This window comes from Rhineura floridana, chromosome 2 (genome assembly GCF_030035675.1).
Source record: "Rhineura floridana isolate rRhiFlo1 chromosome 2, rRhiFlo1.hap2, whole genome shotgun sequence".
NCBI classification, from domain to species: Eukaryota; Metazoa; Chordata; class Lepidosauria; order Squamata; family Rhineuridae; genus Rhineura; species Rhineura floridana.
In genome coordinates, this window is record NC_084481.1 from 72413615 (window position 1) to 72436710 (window position 23096).

At 40.6% G+C, this 23096-nt stretch overlaps 1 protein-coding gene across 7 annotated transcripts in view; it reads right to left on the reverse strand.

Annotated features, from left to right (window-relative positions):
- MGAT5 (alpha-1,6-mannosylglycoprotein 6-beta-N-acetylglucosaminyltransferase) overlaps positions 1-23096 on the reverse strand; it is a 220187-nt gene that overhangs the window by 51574 nt on the left and 145517 nt on the right. For all 7 annotated transcript variants that reach the window (XM_061608943.1, XM_061608941.1, XM_061608945.1 and 4 more), the window contains 4 exons: positions 14526-14597; positions 9363-9524; positions 5421-5590; positions 2325-2459 (listed from right to left, as the gene is read on the reverse strand). In XM_061608943.1, coding sequence (XP_061464927.1) covers positions 2325-2459; positions 5421-5590; positions 9363-9524; positions 14526-14597 — 539 coding nt within the window. The remainder of the gene's footprint in view (positions 1-2324; positions 2460-5420; positions 5591-9362; positions 9525-14525; positions 14598-23096) is intronic.

A 23096-nucleotide genomic window follows, 5' to 3' on the forward strand; every position in this document is an offset into this window, starting at 1 on the left:
CTGAAAGCAGAGCAGCAAATAAGAGGTACCTTGCTCTGGGCTTTTATTCGTAGACTTTGCTGGGGAAAAGCCTGGGAGTAGCAGGGCTTTTTACACTGCTGTATTATAATTTATACAAGCAACAGAACTTGGTAACACTACAAAGCTGCAGAGCTGCTTCGGGGGGCAGAGACTGAGGAAATTTGCTTTGGCCCCCACAAATCAAAGGGGCCCACCTCAGTTCCTGCACACTAGTGATCCCTGCTACATTGCTCACCAGAATTCTTGGTATTTTATTTTAAATGTTCATAAAAAGAGGAAGTGATATATTAAAGTATAAGATGATACTGAATCCCAATATGTAATTGTGACATAATGGAATCTCTCCCGGCCATGAAGGAAATATTTTACATAGTTGTGTATGAAACAGAATAGATGCTAATTTGAAGCTTAAGCTGGCTATAAATTATACCCTTGGGAGGCTGGAAGGGAGGAGCCTGCTTATTAGTTAGGCCTGTAGCCGAACCGTAAGGAACTCTAAACCAATCATGGTAAGGTAAAATTGGTTAGGCAGGCTTATGATTGGCCCTGGCTAAGCAGCTCTGTTTACTGAGTTTGTTGCAAGGACAGAAGGCACAGGGAAGGCTTTAAGGAGGTATTCTGTGGCAAAGCAGATGGTCTGTTCTTGTCTCAGCAAGAACTCCAGGCACACCAGGGAAAGAGTTCAAGAAAAATACTCCATGTGAATCAATGGCTATGAAGGTGGTGCCAACGTGAGAGATTTGGATTCTGGGAGCACGGGCTATGCTTCCTGGAAGATGGACTGCTGGCAAGTGATGGGTAGCATCTCACAAGGACTGGAAAGAATGTGTTTGGCCACAGCATGGAGAAGTTCATCAGGAGGGCTTTAAACTGAATCCTAAGGGGGAAGGAGACGTAAACTTGGTGGTAATGACGGATGAAGGCTTGTGCACAGTAACGGGAATAGAGAGATCGGCTCTAATAGGGCCCAGTAACAGTCCTCAGAAAAATGTAGCAAGGAAGCCAAGCCATAAATCACATGGCCTTCGATGTCTGTATACTAATGTGCAGAGCATGGGAAACAAGCAGGACGAACTTGAACTCTTCATACAGGAGGGCAATTACAACTTGATAGGTATAACTGAAACTTAGTGGGTTGACTCCCATGACTGGAATACAGCAATTGAAGGATATAGCTTGTTCAAAAAGAACAGAAGGAATAAAAAGGGAGGTAGAGTCACGCTATATGTTAAAAACAGATATCCCTGCACAGAAATACAGGAAGATGAGGTTGGTAGTTCCACCGAGAGTATCTAGATTAAAATTAATGGGACAAATAATAAAAGGAATGTGGTGCTTGGAGTCTACTACTAACCACCCAATCAAGGAGATGAGAATGTAACTTTTGAAAAGCAAATTGCCAATTTTTCGAGGAGGCATGATGTAGTAGGGGGGGACTTCAATTGTCCAGATATCTGTAGAGAGACAAATTCTGCCAAATACTCTTCAAGTACATGAAAGGTTGTCACATAGAAGAGGGCCAGGATCTCTTCTTGATCGTCCCAGAGTGCAGGACATGGAATGGGCTCATGTTTCAGAAAGCCAGCTTTCGACTGAACATCAAGAAAAGCTTCCCAACTGCTAGAGTCATATGACAATGGAACCAATTACCTAGAGAGGTAGTGGGCTCTCCCACACTGGAGGCATTCAAGAGGCAGCTGGACAGCCATCTGTCGGGAATGTTTTGATGTGGATTCCTGCATTGAGCAGGGGGTTGGACTTGATGGCCTTATAGGCTCCTTCCAACTCTACTATTCTATGATTCTAATGAATGAATGAGTGCCACCTAAGATTTCCAGGCAAGGTGCCACTGGTGAGTAATTTTCTGTGGCAATTACCATAGGGAAAGGCATAGGAATAATATGATGCCAGGCCTTAAAGGAGGAATTCTTCCTGAGTTAGTGGAGAATACCAGCAGCAGGCCAGAACCAGAAGACCCGTGAAATTAAGCCCCAGGAAGCAGAAAGCTTTACCAGAAGGGGTTTGTAATTTGGAGGAGGTACTCCGGAGAAGTACAACCTGATCCCTATTCCCTTGTCCCCATTTAAGAAAAAATGAAGCACATCTATCATCCTGCTTGTTCCCAGGGCACAGAGGAGCTGTAGGTGAGAATTCTCACGTGACATGTGAATAATTCTGGCCTCCAATTTTTTGTACACAGATGCATATTTTCTTGTAGGGCGCAGCAGCAGGGCCCCCAACATCACACCTGCACCAGGCTCCATAAACCCTCTAGGTGATCCTGCAAAGAAGAGAATACTTACTGATAGTGAACCCAGGATGGTCCAAGTGTTTTCTTAAATTGAGTCAGTCCAACAATGTCAATGTAAATAAGTTCAACTACTTTATCCCCTTGAGTTGGGCAGCCAGATCTGTTACCAACAACCTTCTTCATAATCCTAATCATAAGAAAAATGGGGGAAAAAATTCCACTGAATTCTTACATTCCTATATAAGAGCAAAAGATAAATTTGGTCTTAACAGTGAGCTTTTTTTTCATTTCCAGAGATAGAATGACTAGCAAGTGGTATATGTATTTTGCCTCAACAGGATCCTTGAACAGCAGTGTCTGAGCTAGTCACTGCAGCTCTAGAAGAGTGCCCAAAGCAGCATCCTAACCCACAAATGATCAGCTCTGATCTAACACTTCCATAGCCCGGTTCCCACAACACTGTATGCCAAACTGTGAGACTTACTGTGAGAACTTGTAGGCTCCTGGAGAGGAGTTCACAGTCACTTCACTCCTCCCCAGTCTTTTTTTACTCCAGTGCTGTGCTGAGCTAAGCCTAGGTTTGGCTTAGCATGTCATCCAAACCTGGGCTTGTGGTAAAGCTCTCTCCTTGTTAAGGCTTGTTCCTGGCTACAGTTCACAGTTTACAAGGAAACAGCAACCAGCAATGACACACTAAGCCAAATCTTAACTTAGCATAACATGGGAGTAAAAATGTCAAGGAAGAAGCCTAATAGCTGAGAGCAACTCTCCAGAATGCCATAATTTGGCTCACTGTGTCATGAGGGCGATGACTCATGGAAAATATGGTTTGTGCCAACATGGTTTTCCTTTTCTCTCCTCTTTCACATAAGGATCAGGAGACCCAATAGAAGAGTGTGGGATAGTGTGCCAGGGGACTGAAGCAAGTGGAGGAATTGGTTGAAGCTGAGGGTCATCTTGCCTTCAGGAAGTCCATTTCAGCTCATGTATGGCACCTTTATACCTAAGACTTATTTCCTATCTTGAACTTCCCCAGTTTTTTGACTAGCTGTCCAACATTGATAGATAATGTTCACAAATGACCGCAGGTTCTGTTTTTTCTTCTGTGAGCTACACATTATCAGAGGGCCCAAAATTCCTTGTATCATTATACTTGGGAAGGGCCATAACACGGAATAAACTCCTGGGCTTACCTTGGTTGGTTGGTTGGGGGGGGGGTGTGAGAGAGAGAGAGACAGAGAAAAAGAAAAGGAAAGGAAAGGAAAGGAAAGGAAAGGAAGGAAGGAAGGAAGGAAGGAAGGAAGGAAGGAAGGAAGGAAGGAAGGAAGGAAGGAAGGAAGGAAGGAAGGAAGGAAGGAAGTTCTCTCCCGGGCCACATTCATATCATACAGTCGTTCCACTATTATTCCACTTTAAACAGTTATGGCTTTCCCCAAAGAATCCTGGGAAATGTATTTTGTTTTTCTTTATATTCTTACATTAACTTAATTTTTTTTATTAAATTGTAACAAAACAAACCATAAAAGAAGGAAAATACATGTGTTTGGGGGATTTTAATAAACATTACTAAAGCTAGTAAGGGAGGAAAAGGGGGGAGGGAGTACAACACATAAAAAATTCCTGTACCTGAACACAAAAGAATATAACTTACAATATATTTGGCCATGATCAAGAAATGCATAGGTTTTGAACTGTAGTTTGTGAAGGGTGCTGAGAGTTGTTACGAGACCTCATTTCCTCTCACAGACCTACAATTCTCAAGAGTTCTCTGGGGATTGACTGTTAAACCAGTCTGGTAACTGTAGCTCTGTGAGGAGAAGAGGGGGTCTCCTAACAACTCTCAACACCCTTCAGAAACTACACTTCCCAGGATCCTTTGGCGGAAGTCATGGCTATTTAAAGTAGAATAATAGTAGAATAAATGTATGGTGTGAATGTGGCCCTTATCCCCTGTTTTGATGGCAAGCGGCCTATGATATGTGTCAGATTTCTTATTGGAGCTTCGTATCTTGGTAAAGTGCTAAGAAAGAAGCTCCTCCTAAAATTTGGTCTTTTCAAACTAACTTGTCAGACCCTCATTTTTCAATAGCACTACACTTGGATTTCGAACAGTACCACTGCCAGAGGTATTAACTTCCAAGGCAGGGATAACATGTGATAACTTGATTAGCATAAACATGCACACACTGTACAGGCAGAAAATCAGTTCATACAATACTGCACAGTGAAACCAGTCTAGCACTCAGAACAGATTAAAAACAGATAGGGATACCCTTTTATGTTCCACTCACAGATAAGCCTATTCATACTGTGAATAGGAGTGGCACCAAATAATGTATGACTAATTGTTCAAGCCCACATTGTAAATATTTTCATTCATGACTAGTTATGTATATAACACAAATATACACACACTTCTGGGACTAGCTGCTATACATTAACTGTCTGGCTTAATTTACAGGGAAGCAAACAGAGAAAAGTCTTTCAGGATTACCAAGGTAAGAGATGGTACAGCAGAATAGCTCTTTGGGGCCTTGTAATCCAAGCTCATCTGTGCTTGACATACAAGTACCAGCACCTGTGCTATTAAATGTCACCCCAAGCACAATAAAGTGTAACTATGTGCTTGATTCTCAATACGTTTCCAGTGAAATAATTTGGAAGTTATGGGTAACATACTATAGAACAGGATCTGCAGACAATAGATCAAAATCCAAAATGTGTCTGGAAGAATTATTTCTTTCACACAAATCAGCTGCAGCCAATTTACTGATAACCACTTTCTTGATGGAAATAAAGTTCATTTAAGAAAAAGAGGAAACAAATTAGAAGATCCAGACATTTCTCTTGCTGCAGATGTCTAACACACCTGTATTGGCAGAGAATAAAGCTGCTTAGTTTTGAATTTTCCAGTATTCATTTCTCAAGCCTCAGGAGGAAGCAACCACAATGAAAACATATTATCCTTTTCATGGTGCACATATTTAACTTATGAAAATAATCTATTTATCATCTGTTTAGTGAATTATCACTTTCATTTTCCTCTTCGCAAAATTATAGGCTGTACAATGAAGGCTTCAAGAGAGTTTGCAGTTAAAGGGAGGTTTTTTTGATACTCTAGTTTCAAAGTGGAAAATAATCTCCTCACTCCTTGAGCTCTGCCAATGAAGCTGAAATCCTAATGTCATGGCCCAGTAAATAGAGAGATGTAATTAAATCACTCCACTGGACTAATTCACCAAGTGGGCCACCACTAAAGGCATTTTCTGCTATCTTGAATCCAGATTCTTTTGTAAGGAGTCCCAAATGAACGAGGACCTGAAAAAGAAAGCGAAAAGGTAAGGATTCAATAGTGGATAAGTAATTAACAGACTGTGGATCAGAGCATTTAACTATAACAGTATTTTATATCAATAACTCCAACTAAAAGAACTAACAACTCTATTTGTTTTACAAATCAAGAAAATGAAGACATTTCAGCATACTACATATTTGCACATACTCTGTACTTAATTATTTTTAGTGTTTTCTAAGCCCTGTACAGAAATTTAAAATACAATCCCTAGTCACAGGCTCACAATCTAATAGGCACAATACAAAGGAAGAGAAAAAAAATCAAGCATTCAGAAACAAATTCGTGAAGTTACATAAGACCTATTTATGCACTATTCACGTGGACAGAAGTATGTGCAGAGAAAGAGAGAAGCAGGGATTCCTTTTTAGCTTAACCCCAACATTGCATGTCTCCACCTCCCCAACCTCTTGTGAGGTTTGCACTTTGGAAAAACTACAGCTGCAGCCCCAGAGGTCTTAGCCAGGTCTGCCTCCTGCTGCTGCTGGCATGGATAAATTCACCATCTTACAGGCCTTCCTCACCGGTGGCCTCAGATCGGAGGAGAAAAACTTAGAGGGCCCTGATTCATCCTTCTCATCCTCCTCCTCATCCACAGACAGCTCTCCATGCTCATCTTCTGATGGGGGTATAGAAAAAGAGACAGCCATGCTGCTCTACTCTCTGCCAAAAAGCAATGTGTAGTTGGCTTCTCTTTCAGGGCCCCGCCTGCCTGGTTGCAATGGGGAAACCCCTGTCTAGCTGGAAGGGCCTCTGGCCTAAGCTATCCCTGTAGGAGCCAGGATAAAGCCCCTACTTCCCTGACGGACAAATGAAGCAATGGCGTTTGGGTGCTTCAAGGTTCCTGTGGCTCTGGTGGTGCTCTCTGGACCCAATTCGTCAATCTGCATGTGAGGAGGGAGAAGGGGAGGACAAGGAGGAGGCAGAAGTTGAGGACATTTCCCCTCACTTCCTACTTCCATGATGGTAGTTGCACCAAGCTGGGACCTGTGTGCCCACATGCACCTGAGCCTGGAGACCTGAAGAGGGCATGGCTCACTGCCACCAAGGCCTGCTATGTCAGGGCCAACTGTGGAAAGACCCTGGTTAAAAACCAGACTGACCCACCTAAAAAGCTCCAGAGCTAGGCCTTATCCATCCATGGGCAATGGGGAGAAGATAGCCGTAATCAGTCCCCTTCCCCCCAGGTTCCAGCTTACCAGAGCAGTCTCCTGCATTGCCTAAGCAGTAGCTGAGCCAAGCCCCCTGCTGCATCTGCAGGGATGGCAGGAACTTTGGGAGTCAGCAGTGGAGTTCCACCCCCCTCCATGTGCAAAGCAGGAACTCCTAGAGTTGGTTGAGTCTGTGGAAAGGGCTGAGGAGCTCACCCCAGTCAGACCTTACACTTTCAATCCCTGCTCTGTTCTTTTTTAAAAGAACTATGGTCTTGCTGTAGCCTTCCTAACTGAGGAGGAAAGATTCAGAAAGAAAAGTAGCCAGGTTGCCAAGAATAGAATCCCCAAGGCCCAAAAATGGAGCTCTGGAAAAAAAGACCTGCTGTGGAGCTGGGCAGGAAGTGAACTGGGGACAGGTTGCCTGGCCCACTCAGGTGACCTCATTTACTTCTTCCTGCCCACTGGAACGAGTGGGTGGGGTCAACTCATCTAGGGATCCCCTCCTCTGCTGCAGGAAAATATGTGAGGTCAGGAATAAAAGTGAGCCCACACTTCTCTCTACACATTTACACCACACACAAGAGTAAAACATGAATAGAACTACAACCTCAGCAGTATCATTTATTTATTTAGCAAAATGTATATAATGCTTAATAAAATTGTCTCTGGGCGGTTTACACAAAATGATACAAAATATTAATTTTAAAAAGCAGCAAAACAGACTTTAAAAACAAAAAATAAAACCATCAAAATATAGGTATAATCAAGTTTCAAAAACAAATGTATATGATAAAATCACATGTCTGGGTAGGCTTCCCTAAACAAACAAGTTTTTAGTAAGGCTGAATAGTACAATGAAGGCACCTGCCTAATATTAATAAGCAGAGAGTTCTAGAGCATAGTAGAGAATTATCTAATATTATTTATTTATTATTATTATTTATTAAATTTATATACCGCCCGACTAGCGATAGCTCTCTGGGCGGTGAACATAAAATAATAATAATAATTCTGATGATTAGAGAATCCTGGGCAGGTGTGATTCCCTGGCCTTTATGTATATATACACACACACAACCCCCTAGTTCCTTAGCTGCTGGCAGAAGCCAAAATGCCGTCCAAGAGCAAAATGCAATACACTATATATTTTAGTTTTCTTTATTGGTCTTTCATTTGATAACTCGTCTCAAATGTGATTCTACAAGGGCTGATGGGTTGTTGCAGGTTTCAGTTTCTCTCCAAGTCTTGTCTTTATAGATATATCATTTAGCTTCCAATTACATCATCCATGAAGGTTAGTTCATGTTCTGCAAAATCTAATTTTTTAAAAATGTGTATCCAGGACTAATATTCTCTGGGTTAACTGTTGGTAGACTGGACCCCCTCTGATCTGGTGTAGCCTGTTATATCAATATTAGTCCTAAAGCGATTTAAGTCAAATTCTCATAATTGTAACAGGTCATCTGTGAGGTACTGTAGCTTACACTAAGAAAAAAATAAAATATTTCCATATGCCCCAAAAGAGAAAGCTTTCACATTATCACTGACCCAGATGCCTGAAAGACATAACACAAATATGTTTAGGAAACATTTTCTATCTAATGTATGTCAGGGTAGTAAGATGTTCCAAAACATAGCCATGTGTCCTTTGCCAGAAGAACAGAACTTAGACCTCGTTTTTTGGATCAATTTTTGTCTGAAAAGGCCGTGGGACATTTTTTATCCCAATATGTTAACAGTATGTTAAAGCACACCAATGGTAAAAAACAATATCTTGGGATTTTGTAAATGTATTCATACATCTTGGGATTTTGTTTTGTTTCTTGTTTTCAAAAAGAAAACTTTGTCTCGGGGCTTAACCCTGTATCACTGGGACAGTTTTTTTGTATTGGCTGGTATGTTGTATATCAACTGGAACAAAAAAGCACTCCCCTCATGTCAAATTAAATTAGTTTTCATAGGATATTTTGTGTCACAGGTGCTTTTTTGGGTACAGATAATGTGACACAAAATTGTAAATAGTACATGATTGAAATCTGGGAGCACTGTTTGCTACTGTGAGTGTGGCAATGTCCTAGAAGTACTACATTATAGATAAATTCTGCAACAAAAAGTGTGCCTTGCATATATAATTTTAACTCAGGCGATCTGGATTAAGGTACTCCATATGGACTGCTAACATTTAAAATCTGCTTACTGTTTGGACACTCTATCAACAGCCAGCATGTCAATATCTGCCCTCCAGAACCAAGGCCATTCAGATACTTGCTTCACCTTTATCCTCAGATGCTTCCTTCCTTGGACTCCTATTGGCATAAAATTGCCATTGGTTTTTAGGTAGCATACAGCACCTAGTACATGGTAGGCCTTTGTGCTGTTGCCGTTTGGAAGCATTTTTAGTTGGTTGGTTGTCTCTCTCATATGCACAGAGGTATATCGGCATATGATAAGTATGTTGAATCAGTTCTTACTTGACAGTGAATCCATAATTGGCAGCATTTTAGAGATGCAGAACCACACCATGTACTTTAATTTTCTAGACACAGCAATGTAAATATATTTCCTATCTTGGAGCATAACTCACCTTTTTTCGTTTTCTCTTTTCGAGATTTTGTTTTTCAGCAAGTGATTTAATTGCTTCTATCCAAGTGTCTGCCATCCTTCTTATTCGTAGCATCATCCACCGGAATTCTTCATGTCTGGACATCATTTTGTACAGCAAATCAAAATTGGTTCTAATTTCAGCCTTCAATTAAACAAAACAAAAGGTTGTAAAAGTAAGTGACATTGCAATAAAAATTGCCTACAGATATTTCAAAATTCAAATTCACAAAGCAGGAAAATGGAAGCTAAACCTTCAGATATTACTTCTGTGATCTGGAATTCATCTCTATGTTTTCTTCTCTCCATGATGCTACTTAGGCCATTTCATACACTAAGACAAGGAACAGCAGCCAAATACAGTTCCCTGGCTACTGTACCTATGTGATGTATAGGTTTGCCATTACATGTCTACTTCTCATATTTAAATGTTTACATTTTAAATGTACACCTGAAATAGTGAATATGTGAAATCACTCTTAACTGAAAAGTTAACAGCACTGCACACACACGCACACACAAACACACCACCCTCGTGCATCAAGACAGTGTACAACATTAAAACATTTTAAAACAGAACCATCATTAAAAGACTGGCTACTCAAGAGACATTTTAAACAGATGCATAGGCCTGTCAGCACACACAAAAAAGATTTCTAGAGACACCTGAAAGTCAAAAACAAGGATGCCTGCTGAATCTCTCTCAGAAGAATATTCCACAGCATGAAACTGGCAATACTAATGTCTCATGCCTGACTTCTGCTTGAGGAGAGTCAGGCCTCTGTAATATGGGGGGCAACTAACAGCACTCCTGCACATTATCCCAGTGATAAGGCTGGGACATAAGGGCTCAGACGGTCCTTATGGTATCCTGGGCCCAAGTTGTTCAGGGCTTTGTATATCATAAAAAGAGCCTTGGACTATTTCATTAGAGAGTATCTTAACTTATGACATCATACTAGTTTATTATTACATAGGCCCTTTATTTTTTCTTCCTTTCGCCATGAAGTTAACTTTGTTGTTGTTGTTGTTATGTGCCTCCAAGTTGATCATGACTTATGGCGACCCTATGAATCAGTGATCTCCAACAGCATCTGTCGTGAACCTCCCCCTTAGGATTCAGTTTAAAGCCCTCCTGATGAACTTCTCCATGCTGTGGCCAAACACATTCTTCCCAGTCCTTGTGAGATGCAACCCATCACTTGCCAGCAGTCCATATTCTAGGAAGTATAGCCCGTGGTCCCAGAATCCAAATCTCTCACGTCGGCACCACCTTCGTAGCCATTCATTTACACGGAGTATTTCCCTTTCCCTTTCTACTCCTCTTCTAAGTACTAGAAGGATGGATGAAAAAACTATCTGGGCCCCAAAGTCCTTGAGTTTCCTTCCCAGAGGTTCATAGTCTGATGTGATTTCTTCATAGCTCCATTTGGCAGTATAATTTGTTCCCACGTGGATGAGGAGAAAGGGATACCTGTCGGTGGGCTTGATAAGTGATGGCAACCCTTCCGTCACATCTCTAATCCGTCCTCCTGGTAGACAGCATACCTGGCAAGTCCATGGATCTTCTCGGCATACTTGGGTTTCAATCCCTCGCAGTAGGGAGTCTCCCACTACTAGTACTCTTCTCTTCTTGTTGTGGGGCGTGGTTTCATTGCCCCTGCTTGATTGAGCTTCAGCCTCTCGCTCACTGTCACACAGGGTCTCCTGTAATTCTTCCACCACAGGCTGTCCTCCAGTCTCATCCTCTAGTGCAGTGTTTTCCAAACTTTCAACATGTGCGTACCCCTTTGAGACATTGATTTTACCGGTGTACCCAACTTTCACAAAAATAATTGGGAGAGGGGTAAGGTATTATAGCACATTTGTAATTCCTATAATTTTATATGAAATGTTTGTAAAAAAAAATACAAAGTAATAAACATTTTAATAATAGAAATAATATTTATATAACAAATATATATATTCAAAAATATAAAACTAATTCATATATTAATAATTAAAATAACTATTATTCAAACAAACAAAACCATTCTGGAAATAATGACCCGGAGGGGACCCCCCAAAACCAGAAACTCTAGCCGGAAATCATGCAGCGGGTTTACAGAGGCAGCGCTTGCCTGGGCTGGAGGTTTGAATCTCCCGCTCTTTGGCTGCAGAGCGGGTTTTCCCCCATTCTGCCTGGGAAGCCACTCAGGCATGCAGCCCAAGAGCAGGCAGGGGATTCAAACCTCCTGCCTAAAATTCACAGCTGATGAGCGGGCAGGCCAGGCAGGATGGGGGGGAAAACCGCTCTGCAGCCGAAGAGTGGGAGATTCCCCAAGAGGGAAGTGGCTGGCAAGATGGCTGCTGCAGGGCTGAACATAGAGAAAAAACCCCACTTCCCTGCTTCCTGGTGTGAACATTTTTGTAGTCGAGCATACGCATAAATATCTTTGTGGCGCCATCTGTCTGTTTGTAGAAGTGTTTTTTGGTGGCCAAAGTTATTGTGAGGGAGTTCGAGTCTCATGAGAAACTGGAGGGGTGCACCAAAAGACAAGGAATGCATTGAGAGCGAAAGAGACTACGCATTGAATAACATCGGGATAAACCGCTGTTATTATATTGATCTTCCCTCACATGATTGTGTGAGAAACTGGAGAAATCACAAGAACTGTATTTTCTCTTAAAAGAACACATGCACACTTTTTTGCCGCTAAAACCCAATGATAAAGTACAAAAAAACCACATTCGGCCGCATACCCCTTGAAACCCTTTCGCGTACCACACTTTGGGAAACACTGTTCTAGTGGTTGAAAGCAGTTCCATAGTTCCACTGGTGAAGGGTGTCTTCTAGCTCTTCTGCTCCTAACTGTCACCCTTTCCCAAGGAGTTTCCTCCATTTCATTGCTCCTCTCCAAAGCAGTCTCCTCTTCTGCTACCACATGCTGTTGCTCTTCCACCTCCACTTCTCTTTGCTGCTGTTGTTCCAGCATTCTGTTGAAGCACTCCATCTTCTCTTATAGTTCTCAGTGTGGCCACCGGCCGTTCCAGGCCTCTCACTTTTTCTTCCAACAATGCCACGAGCTTGCACTTGTTGCACGTGTATGCCATGTTGTTCTCAGGCAAGAAAACAAACATGGCACACACCTTGCAGGTCACAACCACTGAAGCATCCTTCCCATTCATTCTCCTACCTTTTGTTTCTTTCTAACTACTTGTTTTGGAGTGGCCTGTGCTTTGTCCTGTCCTACTTCAGGGTAAACTTGAGAGCCCCACTGGTATGTGCTACACTGTACAAGGGGAATTAGTAATTTTTCTTGTCTTTTCTTTCTTTCTTTTTTTAGGGACCTCCCCCTTGACCTCCTTTGTCAAGCTCCTGTTTGCTCTGCCTGTTCGCTCGCTCTGTTCGCTCGCTCTCAGTGAGTACAGTCAGTGTGTTCCCCTGTTGATTATTCAACATCCCTACTCTTGGTTTAAATTTGCCTTTCATTTCTCTAATCTTTTGGAAGAGGGCTCTTGTTCTTCCCTTTTTGTTGTCCTCTTCTAGTTCTATACAATAACTATTGTAATAGTTCTCTTTGTCCCTATGTACTAGTCACTGTATTGTTGCATTTAGGGTTCTGACTATGTTTCTATCTCCTTTTGCTCTTGCTTTCCTTCTCTCTTTAACCATTTTAAGAGTTTCTTCAGTAATCCATTGAGGTCTTTCTTTTTAACGAGAGGTATTGTCTTTTTGCATTCTTCCCTGATAATCTGACTTCGCTCCATAGTTCTTCTGGTTCTCTGTGAACTAAGTTTAAAGTCGCAAATCTGTTACCTATTTGATCTTTGTATGCTTTTGGGATGTTATTTAAATTGTATATTGGCATTATGATAGCTTTGTTGTTCTTCTTTGGCTTTACTCTGATTTTCGATATGACCAGTTCATGATCTGTACCACAGTCTGCCCCTGGTCTTGTTTTTGCAGAAAGTATGGACCTTCTCCATCTTCTCCTACCAATTATATCAATTAGATTCCTATATTGACCATTTAGTGATGTCCACATGTACAGTCATCTGTTCAGTTGCTCAAAAAATGTGCTCGCAAGAAACAAATTATTGGCTTCACAGAATTCAATAAGTCTTTCTCCTGCTTCATTTCTGTCTCCTAAACCCCATTTCCCCATAATTCCTAGTTCTTTTCTGTTCCCTACTTTTGCATTCCAGTCCCCCATGATTATCAGCACATCTTGTTTTAGTGCGTGATCAATTTCTTCCTGTACTTCTGCGTAAAATCTCTCCAATTCCTCTTCTTCTGTGTTTGCTGTTGGAGCATAGACCTGGATGATGGTTAAGGTTTCCCATTTAATCTCATGATACCACTCACTCAGACCTTGCATTGTAGCTCCTAATTGCTTTTGCCACATCACTTCTTACTATTAAAGCAACCCCATTTCTTCTTAATTTCTCATTTCCTGCATAAAATATTTTGTAGTTGCCTGATTGAAAATGTCCCATTCCCGTCCACTCATGCCAAGTATTGTAATGTTGATACGTTCAATTTCTTGCTTGACAATTTCTAACTTTCCCTGGTTCATGCTTCTCACATTCCATGTTCCTATTGTGTGCATCATACAACTCTGGACTCTCCTTTCGCATCTTTAACTTTATGTACATCAAATGTATCTGCTGATTTAATAGAATTATTTGCAATATATAAGATGAAGCATGTATGAAAATCTTTGCTGTAATATCTAAAAATACGTATTAACTTCTCAGAATGTTTCACCCGCAACATTTGTTTTCAGCAAGAAAAAAAATGTGTTAAACTAGTACCAGACTAGTACTAGGAATTCAGACTGTTTGGGCTTTACTTTCTGACCCAGGATTTGTTTTTTTCCTATATAGTAGGGCCCCACTCATACAGTGAGTTACATTCCAGATGCTCACCTAAAAGCGAAACCTGCCGAGAAGTGGAACTCCGTCCATAAAATGGCGCCCAATGCCGGAAAAACACCAGAAAAGTGGAACAAGCACCATATGAGTGGGGCCTTACTCTAATTGACAGCTGCCGTATTAGCGGGCTGCTGAAAAGCGGGGCTCTACTGTATTGGGATGTAAACATAAGATAACTCTAAGGCCCACTTCATTAACAATTTTGAAAGGTATGAGGCATACTTCTTACCACTGCTTTTGGATCAGTTTCTTCATTAGGATTTTTTGCTCTCCAGGGTAAACGAGGACACCAGTTTTCAACCTGCAGAAATAGGGATCTTTTGTTAAGCACAGCTTCAACTGAATCAAGCAAATGTTCACTCAGCTATTTCCTTGATGCGATCCCATTCTTGCTAGCTGGCAAGAACACTACAAGGTCAGCAGACGACAAAACAAAAAAGGACATTATTTGAAGAGATTGCAGCAACACCAATAGCACTTTAAAAACAATGTAGAAAACAGATTGGCTATTAAAAGACTTCTCTTTGGCCTCTTCAATAAACTGTTTCCCTTTTATTAACTGATCAAATCTGCAATATATTATAAAAAATAGCTCTGAAACCCTGAAGAGGCTGGTATGAGAACACTGGAGCTCCTAGCGCAACAGGACAACTGGCAGATGGGAAAATTCACTGAAGTCATCATGCAAAAATAAAGTGCAATTAATAGTTAATAATAAAGAAAAAAATGACAATAAACTTTTTTCCTTAGTAGAAGCAATAGTGATCTCCACAGGAGGCAATACTTCCATTCATATCCTGCCTGCCTGAATACACAGGAATGTAGGATTCCATGAACCCATTCCACTTTCTTTCTTTCTTTCTTTCTTTCTTTCTTTCTTCCTTTCTTTCTTTCTTTCTTTGTTTGATTTATATCCCACCCTTCCTCCCAGTAGGAGCCCATAGAGTCTCATGGGTTCACTGTTGGTATTATTCCTTACATGCATGGCACCCAAACATACACGGGGGACATAACACCAAATATTTTCCCACAATTACCAAATGTGTGTTTTAGTGATAAGGAACTTACTACATTTTAAAATGTACCACTATATATAGACCAAAACATTTGCCACTCACAAAAAACTCTAGTGCTGGGAAAAAAGCTAATATCTTGAATTTTTCCTATATAGGAATTGCAGGGATGGCATCAGGAAGGCTAAAGCTGAGAATGAGCTGAGGTTAGCGAGAGATGCTAAAAGCAACAAAAAGGCTTTCTTCAGGTATGGCCATAGTAAAAGACAGAGAAAAATGACGGCACAGGTACTCAATGAGGATGGCACAATGATAACAGATGATAAAGAAAAGGCAGATGTGCTTGTGATGTCCTTCCCCAGCACCACCTGTGAAGCTCTCACTTGTGGCTACCAGCAGACAGGAACGTCAGGTTTTCTTCTTACCCTTTACAGCTCTAGCACAGTTCTCAACAGATCCCCCTGCTAGGCCTTACTACCCAACACTCTGTATCTCTCATAACCTTTAGACTGTTCCTTAGTCTCTGCCAGGTTATCTCAATACCTTGTGTCTATGGGTATAGGTAATTCCCAAACCCCCTTGCAGCCCCTTGACTCTGAAGCTTACAGCCCTGGGTTTCTCTGTGGGACTGGATACACTTTCCTCCGATCCGCCACTGCCACCATTTGATACAAACTGTTCAGCCTTGGTTACTTTGCTATTCCCCCTGGTATGTGTATCCCAGCTGAAGGAATCAGACTTTTATTTAACCAAGAAATATTTATTAAGAATTAGAAATAACAAGATTACTTAATTACTTTGTTGACAAGCTTATGGTTTCATATATGTTCTGACATGTACTTTACTTCTCATTAATTGCCTCAGAACTCCGACTCACTCTCAACAACAACAACCTCCAAACACCACCAAAACCTCTCTTTCACCCCTCTCAACCTCCAACATCCAACTCCCTGATTCAACTGTCATTCTTCCATATATACTCCCAGCCATTCAAACGCTCAGCCAATCATCCAGCATTCTACTGCTCATGTACTCCCCCTCCTCTTTCACTCCACTTACCATATGTCTTCTATATAACCAGCACTTACCATATTTACAATATAAGCAGGAACATCACAGTGCTCAATTCCTACTTTGGCTCAGTCTTCTCCCAAAAAAGGGTCTATGACCCTCCCAGGAAAAAAAGTTTGTCAGGGCTATGGTGGAAGAGGAAAGGGTTACTTCCTCTTCCCTACATGCTACATTGCCTATTGGAATTAAGATTTCAATCACTTCAAGATAACATGAGATGTGCAAGTGGTGCAAGTGTGGCGGCACCTCCCCTCCCCTTAAATATTAGGCAGGCACCATCTCTGTTATCTTTTCGGCACCTTTTGAAGACTTTCCTCTTTCAACAAGCCTTTTAAGTTGAGACCTATCCCAGTCTGCATCTGTGTTGGAATTGCTTTTTAATATGTTTTTTTGAAAAACAACACTTTTTTAAACCAATATTTTAACCCTTTTTTAAAAGATGTCTAAGCTTTTTTTAAAAAAATGTTTTTAAAGTTGTTTTGTTTTACAATAGCCAGCGTGGATTTTTCACATTCCGCAATGTTAAATTGAAAATACACCCCCCCAGGCCATTCTGATGCTTCCCATAAACTCAATTCAAAACAAAACCTTACAAAACTTATAGTCCTGAACTCAGAAATGCTTGCTTAACAACCCTCTCATTTTTCATGGTGAAACACAAAACAGTGAGAGAGACTAGAGAGTTCAAAGTCTAAAAAGGGAGAAAAAAAGCCCCAGAGCCCTTTTGGACTTTTTTCTCTCTAAGTTCTCATAATCTGTTGAAATTAATTAAAAATCAGCCATGTTCACAGAGGACCTGTAATCCTGTTACTGATTCTGCAGGTTAAAAGTTAAAAAACATGCCTGGCTGATTTTTAATTAATTTAATAAATTTTGCATTGAACTGAATGATAATGTCGGGCATGCTCAGTAAGAACCAACTGTCAATGTTCTAAAAGCCAGACTCACAGCTGCTTGGCTTGCCTAATAAGGGGGCCACACCCACACCAGACTTTGATTCACGCGAGACAGTCATGGCTTACCTCAGAGAATACCTCAGATTCAACTGTTAATGAACCCAAAATAGAAATAGAACTTATCCTCCAATTTGTAACACAAAAGGCTGTCTTCACCAAAGCATGTTACCAAATTCTTCCAAGCTACATAGGAAGTGGATTCGACTGTGAAAGACCAACCCAAATTGTCTTTGCATTTTGACAAATTTGTAGGGCAGTACAATATCTTAGAGAGGAGGTCAGGTCTCCTGCTCCCCTGGTACATTCACTATAGCTGTCCAATTTCCCTGCTTTTTAAACTTTGATAGAAATATCTGTGGGCTATAGGTAGGTTCTTAAACCACAAGGTTTTTTGCCTATTAGTGAATGTATTTTAAGGTCTGTTTTTATGATGTTTTAAAGTGTTTTAAGTGCTTTTGTTTGCTGCCCTCGACTCCTGCTGGGAGGAAGGGCGGGATATAAGTAAAATAAGTAAATAAATAAAATAAGTTGTTGCCATGCCGCTGAACATAAGATGTACAACTTCTATTGATGGTTGATCAAGTATTTTGTTGTCTACTCTTAGCTTGAATACACTTTGTGATTGAAAGTATGCTTTAGTTCAGAATTTAAGGACATCCATAAAAATACAGATTTACATAATTTGCTTTGTCTTATTATCATCCACTAAATAAGTAAACTAGAAGATGAAAAGATGAATTCTTCTTCTGACCATGTCAGGATCTCTATTGCCTATTCCTGACAGAAAGAACAGCCAGAGGGATAGTAGCATTTAACTGTCATCCTCAATTATATTTGAATGCCTGACAGCTCTGGCTGTTGAAGAGTTTCTGAAGGCCTGTTTTAAGAATTAAAAGGTTATTATGCTGATTATTTTTCAACCAACTTACAAAAGCCAGCAAATACTACTGACCGTGCACAGTGAAATCACCAACATAAATGTAGTTTGTGCAAAGAGCAAACAGAATTTTAGCCAATCGCACACTATTACCAAGCAAGCTTCTTCACAGGAAACGTTACAACCTTGACCTGCAGCAGCGATACATTTTTTAAGCAACACAGTGTTACATAGTGAGGAATAACTATACATTTTAAAGCAAAAACCTCCCCTGAAAGCACTGAAGAAAAATAGTTCCCCCCTATGGTGAATTACTAAGCTGAAGGGCAGAAATCATTCCCTCCCTAAAAAAAACCCTCTCTTTTTAGTTTTTCTATCATTCCTTATTGAAATTACTACATTCCCTATTGGAGGAAATGTCTCTCCAGAAGTCTAGTTGAACAAAATAATAACAATAATGACAATGTATAATGACAATGTATAATGTATAATGTGATTGGGAAAAATATCTTCTGCTATTCTCTCAGAGTTAAAGGTTAGGATACCTGAAGTAATAATGCTCCAAAATTTTGGGGCATCAAACAGAAAGGTAGGCCAGGGAAAAGCCTGCTGCAAAAAGCTGGCAGGTTTTTGATGCATTTTACTTCTGAGCTGGAAGTTTACAAGGGAAAACAATACAGCAAGCATCACACACTTCTGGGAAGTGCAGTACACCATAGCCACCAACATTGCTTTCTGTCAGGGATAGAGCAAGAGAAAAGACACCACTGACAAGTTGTGCAAACAAGAAGACTGACATATACTAGGTGACATCTTTGATAGCTTTTAGATGTATAAAAAGTTAATGCAACTTAGAGCCCCAATACACCTGTCTGTTCAATACCGTATGAGATAAAAGACATGCCGATTCAGAAAAATGAATCTGCACTATTATGGGGACAGATAAATAGATATGGCTTTAACTTTTTCCTCTGCATATAATTAGATTAAATTTGCTGGCATATTGGCCCCTCTTAACTCGATAAAGCCTGCCAAATTATAGCTAAGGAGATCCAGGGATTGCATGCATGCTGGGCATCTTTAATTTTTTTTTAAGGCAAGGAACCATGTGTAATTTTTTTTAACCCTTTGGCAGAATTAGATTAAATTTGCAGGCATTGTAGCTCATTCTGAGGTAATGAATCTCGCCAAACTTCCAGAGGATAACTGCAGTAGTTTTCCTGCAGGGACAGCATCTGCAGTTTTGGGTGCTTAAAAAAAGGATTCATTTAATCTTTCTTACTGTTTTGTGGGCACTGTGTATAAAAAACAGCATACATCATAGAGGTGTCCCAGGTAAGAAATCTGCTAAATTTGTGAAGTATAGAATGTTTCAATGTTTGTAAACATGCTGTCTGCTTTTTCTTTCAATGCCTGCATCTCCAAAGTGCCCCAAATCACTTTGGAGGTCCTTGCTTCAGTTCAGGATGATTTGAAGACAGAGATCCTGCTTTGGCTCAGACAAGTCCTGAATCTATCTGAAGCAGCCTGTTTCAGCTCACGATTCATCAGAATCCACTGCAGACCACTAATAGGTTTGCTATATTATTTGTTTAAACATAAAATACTTTAACTGCCTTTGAGAAACAGTGTTACATTCCTTACATAAAGCTAAACCAATAATCACCTAAAGACACAGATGCAACATATGGAATACTTTGATGTAATGCTAATATGGTTTAGCATTTCATGTCTTCCCTTCCTTTTCTTCCGCTGGCACAATGAGAAGGAAATCACAACCCTTCACTTCTACTTTAACTAACCACAGTTTAGCATCATGTCCAAAACCATACAGTGGTTAACTATGGTATAATGAAACAAACCCATTTAAAAGTGTGTTTATGAAAGTGGTTTGTTGCAATAAATCACTGTTAAAATTAACCACAGTTTAGGGTTCAGACATAATACTTAACTGTGGTTAAATGAAAATGTAAGTAAAAGCTTCCAATCTCCTTGTGGCTGTGCTAGAGAAGGAATGGAAAGATGGGAGCATCCAAACTCAAGGTATATGCATATAATGATAAACAATAATTTAGTATTCTCTCTATCCTAGGCCATAGTGCATACATAGCAGGCATGAACAACCAGATCACCTGAGAACTACTGAAAACATAAAACAGGCATGGGGAATCTTTATCTGCATGAGGGCAGCATATCCTCATGGGCAATCTTCCAGGGACTGCATGCCATTGTTGGGTGGGCCTAGAGGCAAAAAGTGGGCACAGCATTCTAGCCAAACAAGAGAGTCAGATATTTCTACACACACCCATATGTCTCCATTCTCCATCAAGCCAAGCAAGAGGCATTATCACAGTTCAAGGTCACATTCCAACTAGGCAAAAAGTACTTCTGGAGAGTACAGAGCAGATAAACAGGAAGAGATGTTGCCTGGAGCGGAAGGATGGCCTGGGGGAGAATCTGAGCCAGAAAGAGGTCTTGTGGGCTGCATTTGCCCAGAACTATTGCAAACCACCTGCAAATAACATAATATATTTGTATATCATTTTCATGAACTCCAGGTACCTTATAACTACAATTGGTACATATTCCCTAAATGACCTGAAATCTTGGGGGGGGGGGAGAAGCTTTCAGTCCTTTGAAAAAAATATCACATGTAGTCTTCAATCTCATGAAAAGTTGAACAATAGTCTGAATTCTTCTTAGTTTCTTTCTGTTTGCATGACACTTTCTAAAGATTACAACAGCAGCAGTAACAGCCAGAGCCTGGAAAGTGGATATTTACACCATCCAGGGCTTTCACCAGCCATTCTTGCTACCTGGAAGATACAAAAGCCACAGGGTATCCAAATGCACAGGTGAAGAGACCTGTTTTCTAGAAGCAACACTTGTGGAGCTACTTGTGGGCCTGGTTGCTAGCTACTACATGTCCAGGGGGGGAGGCTATTTGTTCCGCAGAACCTTCAGAGAACCTTTTTGTCAGACAAAAAGTTTGGATGTAAATATTTTAAGTGAAAAAACAAACAAATTGTGGAGTTGAAACCATACAGGCTATAAACTTTTACTTGTTTTATTTTTAAACAAAAGCTAGAATTATAATTGGTTTCTTTTAAAAAAAAATCCACCTACTCGCACATTTGTATTTAATCTTTTTTCTGTAGATAACTAGGGAACCTCCTAAAATTACAGAAATTTGTCCCTGTATATCCAGAATGAACTGGATTCAAACCACCATGTGCAAGGTTCTTCTTATGGAATGAAACTTACCCGACCCTTCTTCCCATGCTGCAGTCCCCTGCAACCCCCTCCCCATCAATTCTGTTGGTTCAGGAGGTGTCAGAAATTGCATGGAATATGTCGCAGAGGACTGAATACCAAAGGAGAAGCCAGATGGAATTGTGGGGCCTCCCATTCCACAAGCAGAAGTTTTAGTAGCAAGTGCATAGCTATAGAAGGAGACAGTTCTTGCCACCAGGGAGTGGCTAGTTCCATCTGCCATGCTCCAGAAGTGCATAAAGGGGACTTTCTTGCTTTTGGGGTCTAGTTATAAATGATTTTTTTAAGGGTGTGTGTATTACTAGATATGATGTCATCTGCTGTGGGGCTACATTTTGGATGTCAAGTTACTGGATATTTTTCCTTGACCTGTTAGTAAGTGTTATGCTTGTGTTCATTTTTTATTACATTTTAAAGGAACTATGTATTATTGATTTAGGAAATTTATATCTCATCCTTCACTGGGACTAAATGACAATGTATACATTTATTAATCTCATTAGAACAAGAGAAAATGAATTTTATGAAAATAACTTGGTTAAAAGATGGGCGACTTTTATTTTTATTTTGAAATGAGAAAGTTGGCAAGGATGTAAGACCATATCCTTTGCTTACTCTGGTTCATTGGGGGGGGAATACTTATTTTACTATTTTTTCCCTTTCTCTGTATTAAACAAATTAAATAAATGATCACAATGTACCAATCCCTTTAACTGACAACATAATAATCTCTGTTGCTGTTCAAAGCCCTGATGAAAAAGGATTTTTTCCCCAAGATGTCAGAATCCACCCAGTGTAGAAGCCTCTCTTCTCCTAAGGGCAAAAGTGTTCAGGAGCTGGTGTGTCACTACCAATAAGAGCCTCTTCTGGGTTCCTGTCAATCTGACCTTTGCTAACAATAGCACTACCAACAGTCACAACAGTATTGGGATAGGGAATCTTTCAGGTAGTTAGGTCTCCAAGCAATTCAGGGATTTGTACACTGAAGTCACACCTTGAATTAGGCTTGGCAGCATACAGGCAGCCGGTGTAGACACTTCAAAATTGGTGTTATATGTACACAGACTGCTAACCTTGTCAGCACCCACGCAGCTGCTGTCTCTAGAAAGTCTTCATGGTAGCTCTATGTAAAGCACATTACAGCAGGTGTAGTGAATCTTTGGCCATCCAAATATTGCTGAACTACAACTCCCACCAGTCCCAGCAAACATGCCCAATAGGCAGGAATGACGGGAATTGTAGTTCAGCAACATCTGGAGGGCCAAAGATTCCCCACACCTGCACTACAGTAATTAAGGCTGGAAGTTACTAGGGTATGGAATATTGTAGCTAGACTATCCCAGTCCAAGAATGGCCATAGCAGGCAACAGATACTCAGTGCCACTGTGGCTAACTGACAAGGTAGAATTAAGGACTACCCCCAGACTTGAATCCTCCGGTGAATTACAACTCCATTCAGAATGAACTGTGCACCTAATTCCCAGAGCCAGGAACCACCAATCCACAGTATACTTCTATCTTGTCAGGATTCACCTTCAGTTTATTACTGCCTCCAGATGCCAGTTAAGCACATGCACAGCCTCACCTGGGTGACATCAGTAGACTGATGG